Below are 22,292 nucleotides of genomic sequence, written 5' to 3'. Positions count from 1 at the left end.
ATCCAATTTACTATGCACGCATGTATCCCATGTTTCCGTGTGTGCTGAAGACACATGGCTCTGCCTCATCACCCCACGCCTGCCTCTGCAGCCTAAATTGCTCAACTGTTATCCCACACCCAGTACTAGATGAGATGTATCTAAGTATTGAGAAGAATGAAGACGTTATCTTCATCTCAAAACTTTTTTTTTAGCCTCCATCTTCTCATTCTCTCTGGCTGAAAGTGAATCAGACTGTTTGCAAACTCTGGTGTTGTATTTGGGCTTGAGTTGAATTTTGGACCAAACACTGTAATTTCTAAGATTCAACCTTGTTGCATCAGCCCACTCTAGTGTAGTCTCAGTTTATTTGGAGAAGCTTTCTTCCAGACCTTTTTTTGCCTTCTCCTCCCTTTTAGGACTCACTAGAATTTCTGGATGCATTTCCTGGAGAAAAACTGCAGAGAAGGAAAGGTGTGTTTGGTTTAGAGTTACACACACAAAATGCTGAAGGAACTCAGCAGGCCAGACAGCATCTAGGGAAAGGAGTACAGTCAACATTTCAGGTCAAGACCCATGACTGGAGAAAAAAAACTGAGGAATGGATTTAAAAGGTGGGGAGAGGAGAGAGAGAGAAAAACACAAGATGTGATAGATGAAGCTGAGAGGGGGAAGGATGAAGTAAAGAGCTGGGACGTTGATTGGTGAAAGAGATACAGGAGAAGGGGGAGTGTGATAGAAGAGGACAGAAAGCCATAGAAGAAAGAAAAGGGGGAGGAGCACCAGAGGGAGGCGATGGGCAGGCAAGGAGATGAGAGAGGGAAAAGGGGATGGGAAATGGGGAGGGGGGAAGCGGGACCATTACCAGAAGTTCGAGAAATCGATATCATGCCATCAGATTGGAGGCTACCCAGACTAAGGTGTTGTTCCTCCAATGCTGAGCATGACCTCATAGCGACAGTAGAGGCGGCCATGGACTGACATGTCAGAATGGGAATGGGAGGTGGAATTAAAATGGGTTGGCCACTGGGAGATCCCGTTTTTTCTGATGGATGGAGCGCAGATGCTCGGCGAAGCGGTCTTTCAATATTTGCCAGGTCTCACTGATACATAGGAGGCCACACTGGCAGCACCGGGCACAGTATGTAATCCCAACAGCCTCACCTGGAAGGACTGTTTGAGGCCTTGAGTGGTAGTGAGAGAGGAAGTGTAAGGTCAGCTTCGTTCTGCTTGCAAAGATAAGTGCCAGGAGGGAGATCAGTGGGGCAGACCAAATGAACTAGGGAGTCGTGTAGGGAGCAATCCCTGCGGAAAGCAGAAAGTGGGAAGGAGGGATGGAAAGATGTGCTTGGTGGTCCGATCCTGTTGGAGATGGCATTGGCTTCTCAATTTGGTTTAGAGTTGGTACCATATCACTTGGCAGCTCTAAGACAGGTCTTAAATACTTCCTGGCATCTGACTATGCAGCAATACCACAGAAACAAGAAAACAAATGCAACAACATTAAGAGAAATCTCAAGCTTTTAAACATCAACCGGACAGTTGTTCAAAGGATTCATTTACAATTTTCAACTTTCCTCTCATGTAAAACTCTTCTCTCCCTCGATTTCTGTAAAGGTTCATTGAATCTGGACACTCCTTGGCTTTATCTCCACTCCTCACACAAGCTGAACCAGCCTCATGCCCGTGCTTACCAATCAAGTGTAGAAATTACAGCAGCCAAGGCAATATCTGTGAAAAACTTGGTAATCTACACCTACTACAAGAACAAAGGCAACAAGAGGGAAGGAAGAATCCATATTCATACTCCCAGCACCACCTACTTAAAGGTTAGAATAGTCTCTACTCTCCTCTTTAAAGACCATTAATTATTTGATATAACAATGTCATAATATGTGCATATTATTGTACATGTACCTTCTGAATCATTTATGTCAGGGATTAAACTCAAGAACCATTCAGTTTATGTCCAACCTAGTATTACCGTAGATTTCGCACTACAGAGCGCACCTGATTAAAAGCCGCTGGCTCTAATTTTAGAAATAAAATCAATTTTGTACTTGTACAAGCCGCACCGGATTTTCGGCCGCAGGTGTCCCATGTTGTAATATGAGATATTTACACAGAAAGATATTACACGTGAGGATTTTTTAACTTTTAATTAAATCCATATGGTAACATAAACAAATACATATTGCAAATGCTTTTTTTCGAACCGTGCCTGTAACGCGGCTACTTTTAAATATACGTTGCGTATACTTTTTTACTGAACAACATTCCAATATCTCCTAACGACTGGTAAAAAATATATATACTGCAGCCTACCAGGAAAAGTTATTGATCGCCTTTAACTTAAAAGCAGCGTTTTGGGTCCGCCGCTCCGCCGCTCGCCCCCCGCCTTCCCGTTTATCGCAAACCGGTATTTTTCCCACAAGACGCGGCGAAACCGGGTGTGACATCATAGCATCCCGTGATGTAGTACAGAAAACAAATATAGTTAAAACACTTCTAATTTTAACTAACAAATGAATTACTAAGCGAAAATATTATAAACTAAATAACTGCCATAAAGGCAGCACAATGCTTTTCTTCGAGTGTTTTCCATGTTGATGAGGGTGAGTACAAATGACTGATTTACAATAATTTAATTGTGAAAGTGCGCTTGATTTATCGTACAATTTCATTGGACCTCTGTGAACTACTCATCAATTTTATTGGTGTACTGTTACGAGGCAAAATGTTTTTGGCGGCATGAAAAAAAATCATGCATTAGCCGCACCGTAGTAAAGGCCGCAGTGTTCAAAGCTGTTCAAAATGTGGGAAAAAAGTAGCGGCTTATAATCCGACATCTACGGTATTAAACTTGATTCTTTGGATTCAGAGTATTGCAGACTTAAGTTTACATTGGAATCCAAGTGTGTTTTGGCCTCATTTTGTTTTGACATTTATGCTACAGTTCTCTGTTGCCAAATTAGTCTGGGTGGTTGATTCATATCTCGCTAATATACTTCCAAATACTGGACTAGATTTTGCATAGAAGGGTTATAATTATAATCATGGAAATGTGGCAGCCTTTTCCAGTGACTACAACATAAAGGCTTCAAGTAAGAAATATGGCCTACTTCTGCAAAAGCTATGTGTAATGCTACCCCTCTATCTCACTATTTCAGTCTATGGAATAAAACCATATGGCACTAGATATTTAATAGATACAGACTAAAAATCCCAGAAACACTTAATGGTTGTCTTTCCAGTGTGAGAACTCATTTAACAGTAAATCATACCTTAATTGCACTTGAATATCTTCTCTGATCTGAAAATAGCTTTCATAAATTTGGAGTGCCCTTCCTTCAGCTATCAATTACTTTTGAAGAATTTTGGAAATATTTTAATTTCTTTTCTCTCTGTTTTCACGCTTTCAATTTATTTCCCACTTTTGATTTGTCCTCTGGACCATTAATAACATTGAAATAAATTGTCAGAGTGAAAGTTTCTGCCTCAGATTTTTCTGGGTACTTTTTAAATTTGATATGGTGACAAGCCAACACAGTTGTTTGTCCCATACATATAGGTTACAGGTGCCCTGGTGGGTACGGTGCATATTTTGGATGCTTGGCTGATGTTTCCGGCATTTTGATAAAATCTTGAAGAAACTCTGAGAACATGTGCCAAATATAACAACTGATCTGTAGCGTACAACCTCCATCAAACTCAGAATCTAGCCTGATGAAATCAAAGTCTTCCTTGATACATTTGGGGTCAGATGAGGAACAGCCTGAAAGGTTTATTTGTCCATGTTCTCACCCAGGGAATGGAGGTTTGTTATTCGATCTATTAGAAAGTGAATGTTGGAAAATGAAAATAAGTGGAAAAATTATACTTGATTATTTTAATTTGCTTAAAATATGTTTAATTCTAGACAATCATCTCAGTTGTTCACTTTAAAAATTACATCAAGTAATGGTATCAAGTAATGCACCATAATGATCTGATGTATGCAAAAATTAGAGTTGCATTCTTTTATTGTTAAACATTGGCAGTATGCCATAAATACTGAGCTGGTAACATGAGTTGTATATTTTCACACTACCAAAATTGAAGAATTGCAGCTTGCAAATTGGCAATGTAGAATATAATTAGGAAATTTGACGCATTGAATGAAGTTGACACATATTTGAAGTGGTTCACATTTTAAGGCGGCGTGCCCATGTTTTATGTTATGGAGTTCTACTTTCAAGTCTAAAATACTATAAAGTCTCCATGTGTATGCTGTGGAAGCACACGTACACTGGGATGTAAAGTTCTCCCTTGGTATCATATGCAAAAGTTTACCACACAATCAAGATGTACAAGATCACTGAAGCAGGCCTTAGCTGGAATGCTAAATTTTATCTAGGATTAAAGATCTCCAGCTGAGGTGAGCGCCTTCCTCCAATAAGCCCTTCTTCATCTTTTATTGTTTACTCATGGCTAGCCACTCTGTCCAGTCCTCACAATTCGTTCCTGCTGTGGCTTTCACTGTCTGCTGTGGTAGCAGATTGGTGCCTTCCTTGTCTTAAGACAGGGAGGTAATTTTCCAAGTATGCAGAGGCGACTGGGAAACCTATGTGTTCGATCAACCTGTTACTGTTCAACCTTCATTTATAATTCTTTCATAAAATCCTGTTACATTTGTTTGTTTGAATTAAACTTTGCTGAATGACCAGCATTTGATTGTAGACTTCAACATCTTCCCAGTAACAAATGATAGCTACTTCTCTCCTGACTCTGCCCAAGCCCTTGCTACATCTGCTCCTTTTATGAACCATTAGCCTTGGGAAATGAAGTTTGATGCCTGCCCAAGATCTCTCATCCCCTCTGCCCTCTTTGGAGTGAATTTCAGACCCAGGGTCCAAGTTTCAGAAAGTTCGCCTGCAGGCTCTGTGCAGCCAGAAAGCTGCTGTTTCATTCCTGTGACCTGTCATCCTTTCTCTCCTATAGCTTCTCGATCTGGACTTCCCCTAAGAAACATCATGCCTGTTTTTGAATTCTCCTGCTGGCAAGTGAAACTAAGAAACTCATTCATTACTGAGTTTGCAATGCTTCTGACTGAACAGAATTTAATGCTAGCAAGTGGGAATTGAATTCCTGGCATTTGTACTGGTTCAAATCTCAGCATCTCTAAGATTGTTTTGTACACAATGAATTTCTCAAAATTAGAGACTGTAGAGGGAGGAACAATTAATCTGAGCCGTCCATAATCTTTAGATTTCACTGATCCAGTTTACTTCCCCAAGCTGTTCTTTTTATGCCAAGCTACAAATCAGTTTTTTTTTGGTACAGTGGAACGTACTCTGCAGAACTGATCAGACCCAAAAGACCATTAAATTGAGCTTTACTAACAACTGTGGTATGAATAGGCGCATTTACTAAAAACATCTGACCTTCTTTCAGGCATCTACTGTTGGATACTTCACAGAGAGTCTGTTCAGGAGCCACAGTGAGGTGGTCACAATTTGGAACCTTCCAATTAAGAATAAGATTCTTCTGGAAAGTAAAGAAAAAGTCAAGACTTTGTGGTTTTGGTTAAAGCATCAGAAGAAAATGCTTAATTTCACGGCCAGCTGTGTGAGCAAAGAAGAGGTGAGCTTTTACACGCTGTGATGGGGCAGAATGTACAGTGCAGTTCACTTGACGGGGAGTGTGGAGTGTTATCCTGTCACTTACAAATTACTTCTTCCATCTATAATGGGCATTACAATCGAGCCAAGAAGGAAATGATTATGAAATTTTCACTTCCACCACATTCACTGAAAACTCAAATTATCAGCATCTGTATGAAAGATAACACCTGATACCAGCCATAAATTAACTTCTTATTTGTTGAAACCATTACCTACTGGGTTTATTCTAACTGCATAATACATGATATCTGGATTAACATTTTCCAGATTATCTATTACAGTGGATCTGGTTAACTGGGCCAGTGGTTAATCGGGGCAGCCACTTATTTGGGACAATTCTTAAAGAAGAAAAATTAGTTGACAAAATAGCCAGGATTCCCTTCATTTGTTTGGGCACTATGGCGCTTAACTGGGGCAGGAGACTGTTGCCAAGCAGTTTCTAACTAGCGTCGAGACACGTGCACTTGCATGGATGCTAGACACCACACTGTGCTCGGAGTGAACAGTTTTTAAATAGCATCAATTGCGTGCACTTGTGTTCAATAAGCAGTGAGCTTTGTCGCTGATAGTTGGCGAGAAATAAGCCATAAGACTATCCAGAATTGCTTTGCTCGCTGCGGTTTGAAGCATTCAGGCGTGGGGGCGCCAGAAACCGCCTGGAGTGAAAATGAAACTATTTCACTACTTCAAAAAGTTAGGAACAAAATGAATTTGAAGGTACTGACAATCATCTGGATGCTAGAAAGAAAATAAAGATATGAAGGATGCAATTCTCGATAGCATTGTATGAAAGCAATCCATTATTTACACTTGGTGTCCACACTGATTGAGTTCATTTACAGTCAATCAAATGAACACATACACTGCATGAATTCCTTTGTCAATAACTATTAAGAACTAATACACAGTTTTATAGTACTGTAGTAATATTCATGGTGCTCTAATTTGTTCTGTGTTTTATTTAAATACATGTTAGTCAGTTAAACAGTAGTTTTTCTTTTTAACTATCGCCATTAAACTTCAGCTAATTGGGGCAGCTGCATAATTGGGCCAAAATATGCTGGTCCCAATTAACCGGAATCAACTTTATTTTGTGTATTAAACAAAATAATATTTTAAACATTTGATACAAAGGGAATAGCTTCCTCATTTGTTTTGGCTATTAATCCAACTTCTCATTTTTGAGGTATCCAAAGTTAATTGTGGGTCTATTTATAATTTTGCTGAATGACCATGGGTCGATGACCTATTCCATCCCATGTTTCCTCTGAAAAGATGCAACCTAGAACAGAGTTTGTCAAAAAGCAGTAATGTAATGTGGCCAAACATTTTGATAATCAATAATCCAGATCTTTATGTTGTTTTTAAAGCAAATTTTTAAGTTAGTGATTCCAAACCAATTTAGTGATTAAATCCAATTGCTTTTGGAGTAGTTTATTCTTTACTTGAAACAGTTTAGTTCTAAATGTACCTTGTCTTAATCGAACTTTGCCATTATTGGAGTCCTGGTGTTTCCAGCCTAATATAGATTTAGTTAGATGCTTGCCACTTTAAACAGAGTAACACTGAAGTGGTTTCCTGTGTCAAAAGCAAAATCGAATTGACTGAATTTGTGTCTTTGGCAAGAATATTTGAATCACTTGAGGTTTGGCAAGTTGTGTCTATAAAATACTAGCAGGAAACATCTGGATCTGTATATTTTTAAGGGAACTTCTTGCTCATTAGCATCTTGTGATTTGATGTCAATTCACAGCCGAAGAAGAGAAAAATCCTATCAGTGGTAGCCCTTTGGACAACCAGTAAGGGCCCACCGTCGCTGGTCCAGTTAATAGGACAGACTGAGGAGCTGAAGAGGGAGAAGATGTTATTCCAGAACCGTGCATCAATCCAATTTAGGTGATAGCTGTTCTGATCTGAATTTGGTTTAACAATGTCAGTGAGCTATCTACTGTCTGTGGGATTCATTTGAGAAAACTTTACACGGAATGTATTTGGGATCCTTTACTATTGTAAATTAAGCAACTATATTTTGCAGTATAATTGTTAGTGTGGTGATATGTAGACAATGAAGCTGGCACAAGGTCCATGGGCGGGCACTGAAATGTCCATCCTGGCGATGATGCTCAGTCAAAATCCAAATGCAACTGGAGTACTGCAAGATGGTTCAGTCTTCTGGTTTCAGATAAGATTCCATCAAATAATTCTGGGACTGGTTAAAGTTTGACAGGACAAAGATTTCAAAGGTTGAAGGAAGCAGGTAAAATAACAGTCACAAACTAATTAGCTCTTCAGTCATCTTTTCCATTGCTATTCACAAGAGTTAATTGGCTAATTAGCTGGTGACCTTCCCTTATCTTTTAGTTCAAAATGTATTTGCCCCATAAGTTATTGCTGGAGTGAACTCCTGAGGGCGTGATGAAGATACTGGGAATCGAATTGGCTAGCAATATAATTAATACTCAGTGGCCACTTTATTAGGTACACCTGTACACCTCATTAATACAAGTATTGAATCAGCCAATTGTGTGGCATCAACTCAATGCATAAAAGCATGAAGACATGGTCAAGAGGTTCAGTTGATGTTCAGGCCAAATATCAGAATGGGAAGAAATGTGATCTAAGTGACTTTGATTGTGGAATGATTGTTGGTGCCAGACAGGGTGATTTGAGTATCTCAGAAACTGCTGATCTCCTGGGATTTTCAAGCACAACAGTCTCTAGAGTTTACAGAGAATGGTACAAAAAGCATCCAGTTAGTGGCAGTTTTGTGTGTGAAAACACCTTGCCTTGTTAACGAGAGAGGTTAGAGGAGAATTACCAGAGTGGTTCAAGCTGACAGGAAGGTGACAGCAATTCAAATAACTATGTGTTACAACAGTGGCGTGCAGAAGAGCATCTCTGAATGCACGGCATGTTGAACTTCGAAGTGGATGAGCTACAGCACAGAAGACCACATTGGGTTCTACTCCTGTACTTAATAAAGTAGTCATTGAGGGTACTGTACAATATATTCAGTAACACCTTTCCAAATCTCTGGACATGCCAACGTGCCTTAGAGCTGAAGATATTTTAGGAGTACAGTAATGGGAAAGAAACAGAGGAATAGTTTGCATATAATAATAAAGAATTAAAAAGGGAGATAATTAAATTTTGCTAAGAAAGATTTAAAAAGAGTCAGAATGGAAAAATTAGATAAATAACTTCTAACTCTTTCAAAACAATGTACTAATTACAAGAATGTGATTCCTTATTTCCTGTCTCCATTGTGATTCATAGAGCTTCCATGGCCTTAGGAAATCATGCATTTCATTACTAAAAGGCATCTCACGGAAATGAATAGCACTCTAACATTCTGCGGTGTTTAATTTGCACTTGCAATATAAATGTCGCAATTTCTTACTCTTGAGCTGTTTAGGAAGGAGTTCTAGGCTTATGACGGCTTCCCAAGGCAAGTCAAATCTTTCAGCAATTGATCCATAATACAGAGAATATTACCTCCCTGCAAATTGATTGTCAGTTTACAAATTAATGAAATTGTCATCAGCAAAACTGTTAATGACTATTAGGCAAATTCTGAGCCAAAATCCATTCTCATTTATCTCTAATTATTCATTCTTTATTGTTCTGTTTCATTCTGTAGACATCCTTTCAAGCTACCAATTCCACAGAAAACCCTCCTGCAGGAGACTTTCACTGTAGATAAGAGGAAGATGCATTATAGTTTGGAAGTAAAAGCCTTGGTGAATGAGAAAGAAGAAACTGTTCACACTCTCACTCTTGGATACCAGCCTGAAAACCCATTTGTAAGAAACCGAATCAACACAATTTAACAAATGCCTTACTAATATTCCTTAGCCAAAATCAATATTTCCTATAATTTGACTCTGATTTTTTTTCATTGTACTTGCATTGCACTGCCTCAAAGGTTAACTCATTTTTGTTTGTAATTTCAGCCATCCATTTATTTCTGCAGATTGTCAGAAATGCAGTTAGTGTGACAGTTATGCTGTCTGGCAGTGCAGTGTGGAGTTGAACTTGGTTGAAAAGATCTTTCCTTTCTTCTTGTATCATGTTAATGTGCTGTGTGTCCGACGCAGTAAAGAATCTGGCTAACTTTTATTTATTTCAGCTGACTCTTCACATTCTAGTTGCTATTTCTAGCCTCAGGACACGTACAGTTTTTTGCACTTCTAACATTTTAGTAGAATAATATTTGGAATGCGGGATATTAAGTTTTTTTAAAATGCATTGTTAATATATGATAAAATAATTCCACTACTTCATTTTTCAGGTGTGTGTTGCTTTAATACATCCGTATAATGGTGAAGTAATTCCAAAGAACATGGAGGCCTGTGTCAAAACAAAGACTGACCACGTTGTGAGTATGGTTCAGATAACCCTGTGCTCAGGTACAATACATAGGCACAGGATTAGGCCTTTCAGTTTTCGAACTAGATAGTGGCTGGTGTGAATCTCAACTCCACAGACAACCATCCCTCTTACATCTATGTATTTTGATACCATTCCCAACAAAGGCATTGAAGAACAATCAGTCCTTTGAGGTAGAGCATACTGAATTCCTACTAACCTTTGAATGTAAAGATGCTTCTCATCCTTTTTAAGATGATAAATTTCCAGTTAGATTTTGAAACTGAAAGGTGACAATACTGAACAAGGTAAGTAACAAGTTGTAAATTCTAGTGTATTTGAATCTGCAAGGTTGTAGTCCCACAGAAGTATTCTCATGGCTGTATAAATAGAGATTCGAAAGCATTTTGGCTTGGAATTTGCTAAAAATTATGGTAATGTATACACAATACTTGAACTTGTTATTATGTAAGTTAGACAGTAACTTCTGGCAAGTAAGTGATCACCTAAATTCCGGACGAGCTGATTGAATAGGGCATATATCCCCATAGCTGTCCCAGAAATTATTGCATATTAGCATTAATTGATCATTAAATTTGCTTCAAAAATAAGAAACAAAACTTAAAGCAAAATCCTAAATATGTTCAGAAGGTCAAATAGCATCTGTGGAGGGAAAAACAGACAATATTTTATATCTAAGCAGTTCTTCAGAAGTCTGTTTTAAGTTGCAGAGAGGATCACTGATGAAGAGAAAAGCTGAGATGTGTGCAGTAGGGCAGAGATCACAATTGTCTGGGTAATTGCTTTTGACGTGTTTCAAATAGACATTAAAAGAAAGGATTGCTTATATTTTGTGGCTGATCTGTCTGGAGGGGCACAAATAGACAAAAATAATTAGGGCAGCACTCTTTAAAAAAAAATGTATTCTGGAACTGTGAGATGCAGAGTACCCAGATAATGAATGGGTTCCACTTTTGCAGATGTCTATAGACAATTTTGTCCGTAAGTCAGAAAATGCACCAAAATCTCTCAGTATTATGGCCATACTTCCACAGATTAGTAATGAATAGCATTAATGCACGTAAGACTCAAAAGAAACGAAAGAATAATTGCTAACACTGGAGAGAGGGGGAGACTGGTTCCACTGTTCATAGCAATGAACAATGTATGCACATCAGATTTCAGAATTTAATAATGTTTTGGGAGCTTGTTCTTGTGTAGGGGTGTTCATGAAGTGGGTGTTCAGAACCTGAAGACAGTCTGTATTGAAACTGCTGGAAATCTGAAATAGAATAAATGAGTAAAACAGCAATTGCGTCGCCAATAGTCTCCCCATCACTCGTTCCATTCACCCGACACCTCCTTACAACTTAAGATATGCTTGTTTCCTCACCATCCTGGTTCTGGGGAGGTCTTTGTTTCTCTGCCACAATCGTCGCCTGACCTGCTGAGTTCTGTTTCCTGTGTTTTCTGTTTTTATTCAAATTTTGAAGTTGATGACTTTTGAAGGGACATGACGCCTTCAAAAAAATCTTCAAATAGGTTAAGTAGGTGGGCACTAAGGTTGTAATTGAAGTTGTAACTGGCTCTGTGACTCAGAAGGGAAGGGGCAAGAGCAGGCACTTTGTGGTGATAGGGGATTCATTAGTTAGGGGAAGGGACAGGAGGCTCTCTGGGTGAGAACAAGATTCCCGGATAGTATGTTCCCTCTCAGGTGGCCAGGATATCTCAGATGGAATCCTCAGCATTCTTAAGTGGGACGGTGAACAGCCAGAGGTTGTAGTCCACGTAGGTACAAATGACATAGGTAGGACGAGTGACGAGGTTTTGCACAGGGATTTCAGGGAGTTAGGTGATAAGTTAAAGGGCAGGAACTCCAAAGTAATGATCTCAGGACTGCTACCCATGCCACATGCTAGTAAGGTCAGAACTAGGAAGATTAACTCGTGGCTAATGAGTTGGAGTAGGAGGGAGAGCATAAGATCTTTGGATCATTGGGCTGTCTTCCTGGGAAGGTGGGACCTTAACAGAAAGGACGGTTTGTACCTGAAATAGAGGGGGACTAATATCCTAGTGAGAAGGTTTGTTAATGATGCACAATTGGGTTTAAACTAGAGTTGTAGGGAGATGGGAACCAGAGTGCCAGAACAGAGAGTGGTGAGGTTGTGGAGGCAGATGTTGGTGAGACCTCAGACAAAGTCAGTAATCAAAAGGTTGATCAAGAGAAAATCTGCAGACACTGGAAATCCAAGTCGTTGACTGTGCTCTTGTTCTAGATGCTGCCTGTCCTGCTGACTCCCTCCAGCATTTTGTGTGTGTTGAGCATAGTGTGCCTTGTGTCCTGAGCTGCGTATATTTCAATGCAAAAGGTATCATAGCAAAGACACGTGAGCTCAGGGTATGGATCAACACCTGGATGTTATGACCTTGTAGCCATTAGTGAGACTTGGTGGCAGGATTGGCAGCTCATTATTCCAAAGTTCTGTTGTTTTAGATGCGACAGATTGGGAGGGATTGAAGGAGATAGGATGGTGTTATTAGTCAGGAAAAATGTCACAGCAGTAGTCCGTCAGGACAGACTGGAAGACTCGACTAGTGAGGTGTTATGGGTAAAACTGAAAAATAACAAAGGTACGACCACATTAATGGGGCTATATTACAGGCCACCGAACAGTCCTAGGGTTTTAAGGAACAAATTTGCAAAGAAATTGCAGACTGTTGCAAGAAACATAAGGTTGTTATAGTGAGTGATATTAACTTTCCACATATTGACTGGGATACCCATACTGTAAAAGGACTAGATGGGATAGAGTTTGTCAAATGTATTCAAGGAAGTTTCCTTCATCATTTCTTAGAAGTCCCAATGAGAGAGCATGCAATAGTGGATCTGCTATTAGGGAATGAGACAGTGCAGGTGACAAAAGTTTATGTAAGGGAACTCTTTGCATCTAGTAATCAAATTCCGTTAGTTTTAAAGTAAACATACAAAGAGATAGGTCTGGTCTGTGGGTTGAGATTCTAAATTGGAGAAAGGCTAATTTTGATGGTATCAAAAATAATCTGACAAGTTTGGATTGGGACAGGCTTGTTTTCTAGCAAAGCTGTACTTAGAAAGTGGGAGGCCTTCAAAAGTGAAAATTTGAGAGTATAAAGCTTTTATGTGCCTGTCATAATAAAAGGTAAAGATAACAAGTGGTTTTCAAGAGATATTGAAGCCCTGGTTGAGAGATAATAAGAGGTGCGCAGCAGGTATACCCAAGTAGGAACAAATGAGTTGTTAATGGAGTACAAAAAATGCAAGAGAACACTTAAGAAAGAAATTAGGAAGGCCAAAAGAAGGCACAAGGTTGCTTTAGCAGACAAGATGAAAGAGAATCCTAAGGGATTCTACAGGTATGATGAGAGCAAAAGGATTGCAAGGAACAAAATTGGTCCTCAGGAAGACCAGAATATAATTCATGTGTAGAGGCAAGACAGACGGGAAATCTTAAATGCATTCTTTGCATCTGTATTTACTCAAAAGACAGATAGAGTGTCTATAGAAGTGAGGCAAAGCAGCATCAACTTCATGGATCCTGTATGGATTACAAAGGAGGAGGTGTTTGCTACTCTGAGGCAAATCAGGGTGGATAAATCCCCAGGGCCTGACAAGGTGTACCCTAGGACCCATGGGAGGCTGGTGCAGAAATTGCTAGAGCCCTAGCAGAGATATTTAAATCATCCTTAGCAACAGAAGAGCTACTGGAGGACTGGAGGATAGCCAATGGCGTTCTGCTGTTTTTTAAAAAAAGGCTCTAATCAGAAACTAGGAAATTAGAGGCCAGTGAGTCGGACATCAGTTGCGGGAAAGTTATTGGAAGGTATTCAAAGGGACCGGATCTATAAGTATTTGGATAGACATGGACTGATTAAGGATAGTCTGCATGGCTTTGTGCATGGTAGGTCGTGTCTAACCAATTTTAGAGTTTTTTGAGGAAATTACCAGGGAAGTAGATGAAGGCAAGGCTGTGGATGTTGTCTATATGTACTTTAGGAAGGCATTTAACATATGCCATCAGCAAAGCCTCATTGTCTTACACAGTTGACTAATATAGTAGTATCCCAAATTCTATTTTTGCAGCTCTGTTCATAGTTGATACTCAATGTCTTCACTCATTTCATCAATACAATGAACTACAGAGTTATTACTCAGGAATTGGTTTTAAAATACTGGTATCCATTTTGAGAACAGTGGTGAGCTGATATAACAGGCATTATTAATCTTTCACCAATTGTATGAGATTTTTCAGGCTTTGTTGTCAATCATGTAAGGTCACATAATCCCCGAAGATAGTTTCTGACTGCACATGCAACACCGAGGTGGCTTTGAACACCTCAAGAGGAGTCCTCGGGGTTGGGTGTCCACTGATTGGTTCTATTTCACAGTTTGGTTTTGTGCAGCATTGTATCGTTGTACCCATTGTACCCATTTTCCACAGATCGGTAGAGAAAGTTGAGAGGATGTACTTGACTTAACAATTGTTAAATTGTATGAACTCCTACCATGCAGTGAGTCAAGGGGAGCTACTGGGCACCCTGGTTGCTAATTTATGCATCCCAAGTAATGTCAGTTTGGTCGGTAAGGTCTGATGAGATTTCAGCAGCGTTGTTACGATGAATGCTTACCACCTACAGAGTTGTGATCCTTCCTATGTTCCAGTGCCTCATTATTTTTTTTTGGAAGTTCCTGCTCTACTAAGAGTTGGTCAAGTCTCATCCCTCAAGTTAGGGTGCCACTTAATGCCCCCCGAAGACTTCTATTTCCCCAAATGCCCCCTTGGGACACATGACCATCCCTTTTGGGAAGCACTGCACCAACCCAATATCTACGATGATAGGACTGTCCCATAATGAAATATTGAGTGAGGTTCAAGATCAGGGAGCACAGATTTAAACTTATGGGCACAAGGTGTAAGAAGTACATGAGGAAAATATTTTACAATAAATCCTGTATAGGGGATGTACACCATTGCATTTGAGATAGAACTAGATATACGTATACAGGTGAATAATTTGCAGGGTTATGGGGCTGAGGAAGTTTCCATAAAAGGGGATTGCACTGACTCAATAAACTGAATTGCTTCCTTCAATGATACTTTGATTCAATGGTTGACCTAGACTTAGATCTCCCATATTCCTTCCCAATCAGTGACCTGGAATAATCTCTCAGTTCCCTTTCCAAAACTTCAATTGTTTTGTAAACCTCTAGAAAGTTTTAGAACCGTCTGTTATAAATTTAATAGTTACGTAGATCCATGAGCCGTCCTCAGAAGTTGAGTTCCTTTAAACTGTGAGTTGTTAGTCATTTTAGAAAAGGCAGACAGGGCGGGATAGATACATAGAATAGTACAGCAGCATGGGCCATGCCATTCGGCCCATATTGTTACACCTATCTTGATGCCAATTTATACTAAATGTCCTCTTGTGTATCATCCATAATCTTCCATTCCCTTCATATCCATGTGTCTGTCTAAAAGCCTCTTAAACTCCACCAAACTACCTGATTCTGCTGCCACCCCGTTAACCTTTTCCAGGCACCTATCACTCTGTTTAAAAAGCCAAATTGCCCCTCACTTCAACTTTAAACTAATCCCCCCCCCCCCCACAACGCACACACCTTAAAAGCTTGTCCTCTGATGTTTAGGATATCTACCCTGGGGTAGCATCCACTGATTTACCCTCTTCAAGCAGTTTTGTCACCTCCTCAAAAAATTCAGTTAAGTTTGTAAGCCATGACTTGCCCCACACAAAACATGCTGATTATCCATATGCAGGACATGCTTTTCCAAAAGTTCGTGAATCCTATTGCTCAGTGTCCCCTCCAGTTGTTCCCTACCACAGACATGAGGCTTGCTGGCCTATAATTACCTAGATTATCCCTATTTCCCTTAAACAAAGGCATATTTCCTATTCTCCAGTCGTCCGGGACCCCATCTATAGCTGGTGAAAGGATTTTCAAGACCAAGCACGGTTCTCCAAATACAGTCTTACCTTATTGCATTTGTTGAGTTGAGTCTGGAAATCCCTCTTGATTAAAAACAGACAAACACTCACATGAGGTTAGCAGCTGAATTAGAACAATAATGCAGCAGTGTAAAGCATTTTCTGATAGTAATTTATTTCTTATGCTAAACCATGTGGAGTGAAGTGTTTACTGCCCTGTTAAAATAATTTTATCATAGTTTTTATTTAAATCAGTATTTAAAACTAGTGTCATGGAATATATTTATTTGAGTTACTGGCAGCAGAGAGTTAAATATTACGGTAGTTTTGTTCATTATTAATTTCCTTTTACATGATGTTTTTGATTTCTTTTTTTTTTACTGATTGAAGTACTAATATCTGGAATGATCTGTGCCAACAGGCAACATTTGAGGCAGAAGCCACAATGAAAATCAACAAAAGAGATGCATTGACATTCCATGGGCAATATCAGAATAAATCAACTGACACAGATTTTTGGTACCTTGTACATTTTGATGCAGACCATAGTTTGCAGGTACACTGAAATCCTATATAATGTATTTTGGTTTGTAATTCACTGCCAGGTATGTGTATTCTTTGATTTATGAACTTTCATTTTGCACTTTTGTATTGTAATACCATTTACTTTTTGTTCATTTATATCTTTATCTTTTGCTATTATGGAATAGTACCACACACAGTCCATGCACTAAAATGCATTTCACCAAAATTCTCACAAAGCATTTTACTGTCATGTTTTTCATATATAATATATAATTTTAGCTAATGTTTCTCAGGATTGCTCCAAGGAATAACAGTATTAGCAAAATTGTGGAAATGTTCTTTGTTTCTAATTTTGCATTTCTTTTTAATGAACAGCTACAAGTTCCACATACATTAAAGCTAGATGGGGAACTGTTTATGATGCAGAGCAAGAATGAAAGTTTTAATTATGGAGCTAATTGCAAATTTGCCATCAACAAGCTGGATACCTCACAGGTAAAAGGAAAAGTGTTGGTTGAACGTTAGGATATTCATTTTATTCCCAGATGAAAAACTTTGGTAACAACTAACTCCTTGTAGCAGCTGATTAACCCTGTGCTTCCTGGAAAGAATGCAAGACTAGTGCAAGGTGTGCATGTGAGCTCAATTTAAACGTCTAAGAGAAGTTTGTATAGGTACATGGATGGTAGGGGTATGGAAAACAATTGTCCCAGTGCAGGTTAATCAGAGTAAGCAGTTTAAACAGATGGGCCAAAGGGCCTGTTTCTGTGCTGTAATTTTCAATGATCCTCTGACTACGCATAATCAAACATCTTGCATGGTGGCCTCAGTATTTTCAGACCATCAGACCTTTTCTGGGCCTTTTCTAGAGTTCAAGCGTGCTTTTATCCTTGTTTTTCTGTTGTGTGCATTTATGGGATGAATGCTGCTGAATGATTTCATGACACCGCGTCTTGAACTTGCCTGATACAGGAGCACGAGAACTGAGCACGGCCATTGTAGTTCGTCTGGGTACTCAGCAGGCAATACTACACATATTCCTCAATTTGTTCCACTTCAGGAACATACTCAATTCACCCTCAGATATGCTGATAGAATAATTTCTCTAATGCTTCTTTTTAACAATATGATATAATCTCTCATCCTCAATTGCGTATTCACTCTCTCAGGATGAGGTACTTGTCTGTATGTTTTTCATGAGTGGGTGGAACATAAGAGGTACCCTTTAAAATTCATTTAAGATCAATCCTGGTCTTGTATTCTCCATTGTAAAAATGCACCTGAACCTACAGTATAGTGAATAATAATAACCATTCGGTGCAACTGCCCCCACTTACTTCACAGCTCCCATCCATCAAACACGAGGAAATCTGCAGATGCTGGAAATTCAAGCAACGCACACAAAATGCTGGGGGAACGCAGCAGGCCAGGCAGCATCTCTAGGAAGAAGCACTGTCGACATTTTGGGCTGAGTCCTGACGAAGGGTCTCGGCCCGAAACATCGACTGTGCTTCTCCCTATAGATGCTGCCTGGCCTGCTGTGGTCCACCAGCATTTTGTCTGTGTTCCCATCCATCAAAGCCAGTTTTAGTGTCAGTACTGTGAGAATAGCAAGCTACATACAGACCAAAGAATCATCACTGATAATTGTGAAGTTTGTTGTTTTGCATCAGCAACATTAACAAATACTATAAACTTACAATAAGAAACATAAAAAATAAATAGTGCAAAACAGCAGAATTGTGAGGTAGTGTTCATGGACATACAGTGTTCCTAAACACTAAGTGTGTGTCTTCAGACTTCTGTACCCCGTCTCTGATGGTAGTAATGTAAAGAGGGCATTTCCTGGGAGGTGGAGATCCTTAATGACGGATGCCACCTTTTTGAGGCATCATCTTTTGAGGATCTCTTGATGGTGGGGAGGCTAGTTCCCAAGATAGAGCTGGTTGAGTTTACTGTTTACTGCAGCTTTGTCTGAACCTGGGCAGTGGCCCTCCATACCAGACAGTGATGCAATCAGTTAGAATGCTTTTTGCAGTACATCTATAGAAAAACAGATGTAGGCCCTTCATTTTATCAGCATCAGAGAGGCTTTCATTCACCATCAATCCTTGATTGCATCAAAGAATGAATCATAACTTGGTGTCATTACTCACCCTGCCTTGTCCTCCACTGTCCTCTGTGGTAAATTTCCATTAAGTATTTGAAAGCACAGATGAAACCATAGAAAATTACTCTTCCATCCATCTAGACTGGGTTTCTCAGTTGACTGCTTAGTTTAATGACATCCCACTATTTTGAATATCTTTAAACACCTTACAAAAAGATTTGTTAAAATATATTTTTGTTGCATAAAATATATCTTTGAAAAAGTTCTTTTCCTATCATGATAATATATTCAGATGTAAAATTTCATTTAATTGGTGGAATTATCATTCTTAGAATAAATATTGAATCTATCCTGTTATGAAGTCTTTATCATTAAAATTTGCCTTCAACAATTAAAATGCTTTTTTAAATGCTCTTATAGTAGTTCTTTAATGTGATTTAATATTGACTATTTTTATTCAACTAGTTTTCTGTTCAGATGAATGGCTCTTCTAATGAGATACAAGTTTATTCCGAGTTTATCCAGCCCCACCAATCAGCAGTACCATACACTTTCCAGGTAACTACCTTACATGCCCTGTATCAAATAGCTTGAGTAGATTGTTGTTTGGGAACAACACGGAAGGGCGAATGGAGTAGGTAAAATTCTAGGATGGAAACAGAACCAACTTGATTTTCCTCCCGCTTTTTTTGGAGAAATGGAAGTGCTATGATTCTATAAGGGATAATAATTACTTTTGATGTATATCACTCTTTGTAGACAAATAGAAAGCTAATCAGCACAGCAGTATAGCAAGGTCTGATAATAACAATGAGATGGAAGCCTTGTTATTGAGGACTGAATGAGAGAGAGCAAAATTCTTAAAAAAATAACTAGGGTCTTACTGGTCTGTAACCTGTAAGCTAACTAATCAATCAAGTGAGCAGTATATTTTGCAGATTAATTTTCAGAAGTTAAAATTAGTGCAGCAAACTAATGAGTTGATTCCTTTAGTATGACTTGCTACAAGTCAAACTAATTAGTTTTAATCTGATTTAACACTGGAAATGTTCTCTGTATAAACAGGCCTATGCAACAGCAAAGAATTATGATGAGACTAATTACAATGGCACGTTCTATTTACACTGCAATGGTAAAGACTTAATGGTAACGGAGTTTGATGTTGTGAACGAGAATGAAAGGGATGTCAGGATTCTGGGCATTAAAGCTGCTCTTCGTCAGAGCTTACTGGCTGGACCTATGAACAACCTATTTCAGATAACAGGGAAGACATACGATTCAAGGTAAATTGTTTAAAGTCTGTTCTATAGAAATTTCAATGTACTTTTCAGAACAACTGTTAAAGATTCATAATTGTGCTAGCATTTAAATAGTTTCCCCATGAAAATGGGCTCCATTGTGCCAATAAGTGTTGGCACCCTAGGTGCAAATTTGCTTCCAATTTAAGCATCACAGGTGTTAATTTAACTATAATTCACACTCAGCAAATAGGGTGGCGTGGTAGTTCTTGCATTTAATGTGCAGCGTAGGTATTATTACACTTCATGCAGCAGTGATTCTGGGCCAGGAAAATCCAGCTAATGTGCGAATGGGAAACCTAGGTTCCCCATCAGCACATTATCTCTACTTGTCCCACAAAGTTTGAAAGAGCTCTCAAAGGTTTTCAGCTTTGTGGGTGATTGTTTACATCAGGATGCTCTTCACTGACTACAGCTCTGCATTCAACACTGTCATCCCCTCAAAACTAATCAATAAGCTCCGAGACCTAGGCCTGTTCCTTGTGCAACGAGATTCTCAATTTCCTCACTTGTGGACCCCACTGATTTCAGATTAGCAGCAACATTTCCTCCACAATCACCATCGGCACTGGTACACCACAAGGCTGTGTGCTTCACCCCCTGCTCTACCATCTTTATGCATATGAGTGTGAGGCTAAGCACAATTCCAATGGCATATTCAAGTTTGTAGACCATATCACTATTGATGACCAAATTAAAGTCTACTTCCAGCAACCATTCCTCCCTTCCTCATTTAGAATCTGTGTCTGCCTTAAAAATGTTCAAAGCCTCTGATGCAATTGGCATAATACTTGAAACAGTATCCTCTTCCTTAATGGACACAGATCATTGAGGAAGAGAATACCAAAAACCCACAGTCCTCACAATGTACCTCATCTCTCTCTGACTGGGAGTACAGAGTACACACGATGCAGAACCTTTTCTTTTTAAATAGTTCTAGATTCTCTTAGAAAAGGAAACATCCACTTGAAGGAGTATTGTCATACCTTAGTATCTTAATAATTAAGAGCATTTTAAAAAGAATTTCGTTCAGTAAGACTTGGGGCTGCTTAAAAGGTCATCCTGATGGACAAGGATCAGGCTTTCGAGTAAGCCAAATGATGTCTCTTGCATCTCATTATACTTGTCCAACAACCTTCACTTGTTGGCTGCCCAGTCAAGTCCCAATCTTCTTCCCCTGGTCCTTAGTTTAGAGATCTTGAGCTGGTTATTTAGGAACCATGTTTTAGTACAGTCTTAAGGGAAATTCCCAATGCACATATTGAATTTTTGCCTCCTTCTGGGAATTGTTTCCAGTACTGTGCTAGTTGCATTTTGTATAAAGCGTGTCAACTTTGGGAGAAAAATTATCTAAACCATATTTGGAAAGAAATTAATACAAATTTGACTCAAGAAAGTGAGCTTTTTCTCATCTTTTGAGCCTCTATCTGGTAAAGGTTACTTATTATGACAGGTCCATGAAAAAAAAGTACATATTCTATAATCATTCTCCTGTTTAAAGATTTTCACATAGATTTTACTCAAACAAGTGCAAACTTTGCAGATTTTGAGAATTATTTATCTGTCATTGAAGGACTAACACACAAATCTTGCCTGATTTTAGATTCGTACTAGTTTCCAGTCTGCGGTTTGATGAGAAAGCTATTGAGGTGGATTTTATGGGTTTGAAAGAATACGAGGAAGGTTTGCTCATGTCATTGACTGGAACCTTTCAGCACAATATGAATAACGGGCTGAAAATCCCACAATTCTTGCATCTGAATGCAACTTTAAAACAACAGAATAATACCAACAAAGGTAATTTATCAACAGTTGTTTACACCATTTATTACTGCCCTAAAAATTACTTTGTTTTGACAACACACTCAAAATGCTGGTGGAACACAGCAGGCCAGGCAGCACCTATAGAGAGAAGCGCTGTCGACGTTTCAGGCCGAGACGTGTTGCTTGAATTTCCAGCATCTGCAGATTTCCTCGTGTTTACTTTGTTTTGACTTGTAGGTTTGTACTTTATATTGTGCATGTTGGATTTGTGTAATGTTGTTAAAAGCCAGCTGTTTAATTTTCTACCTATGATATCAGATACACATAGAGTTTTATTGTTAACAGTGATGTCACCTGCGCAGCCATACATTCACAAAAGCACATCTTGTGCCTTTGTACAAGATAACCAATGCTGTCTTCCTGCACATGTGGCAGGTGAAAATTAGGTCAGGTATTCTTAATGACCTACACAGATCATTAACTCAACTTTACTCAATTCAGAAACACCAAAGAAAAAGGCCAACTGAGTCAGAATGAGGGTTTATGATATTTTTGATAAAAATTTAGAAGTGTTGAGATAATGAAATACCTTATTTGTAACTC

At 39.0% G+C, this 22,292-nt stretch overlaps 1 protein-coding gene across 1 annotated transcript in view; it reads left to right on the top strand.

The window, feature by feature from the left end:
- The window catches only part of LOC140735572 (uncharacterized), a 288,689-nt gene that overhangs the window by 159,647 nt on the left and 106,750 nt on the right, over nt 1-22,292 (top strand). Inside the window, exons 29-38 of the mRNA XM_073060773.1 lie at nt 1,597-1,808; nt 5,413-5,601; nt 7,396-7,538; nt 9,283-9,445; nt 9,934-10,020; nt 16,414-16,548; nt 16,893-17,012; nt 19,093-19,185; nt 19,693-19,910; nt 21,529-21,722. Of these exons, the coding sequence (XP_072916874.1) occupies nt 1,597-1,808; nt 5,413-5,601; nt 7,396-7,538; nt 9,283-9,445; nt 9,934-10,020; nt 16,414-16,548; nt 16,893-17,012; nt 19,093-19,185; nt 19,693-19,910; nt 21,529-21,722 (1,554 nt within the window). The remainder of the gene's footprint in view (nt 1-1,596; nt 1,809-5,412; nt 5,602-7,395; nt 7,539-9,282; nt 9,446-9,933; nt 10,021-16,413; nt 16,549-16,892; nt 17,013-19,092; nt 19,186-19,692; nt 19,911-21,528; nt 21,723-22,292) is intronic.

Source organism: Hemitrygon akajei, chromosome 11 (genome assembly GCF_048418815.1).
Source record: "Hemitrygon akajei chromosome 11, sHemAka1.3, whole genome shotgun sequence".
Taxonomy (NCBI): Eukaryota; Metazoa; Chordata; class Chondrichthyes; order Myliobatiformes; family Dasyatidae; genus Hemitrygon; species Hemitrygon akajei.
The sequence above is the reverse complement of the archived record's forward strand: the minus strand, read 5'-3'. Positions and strand labels throughout refer to the sequence as shown.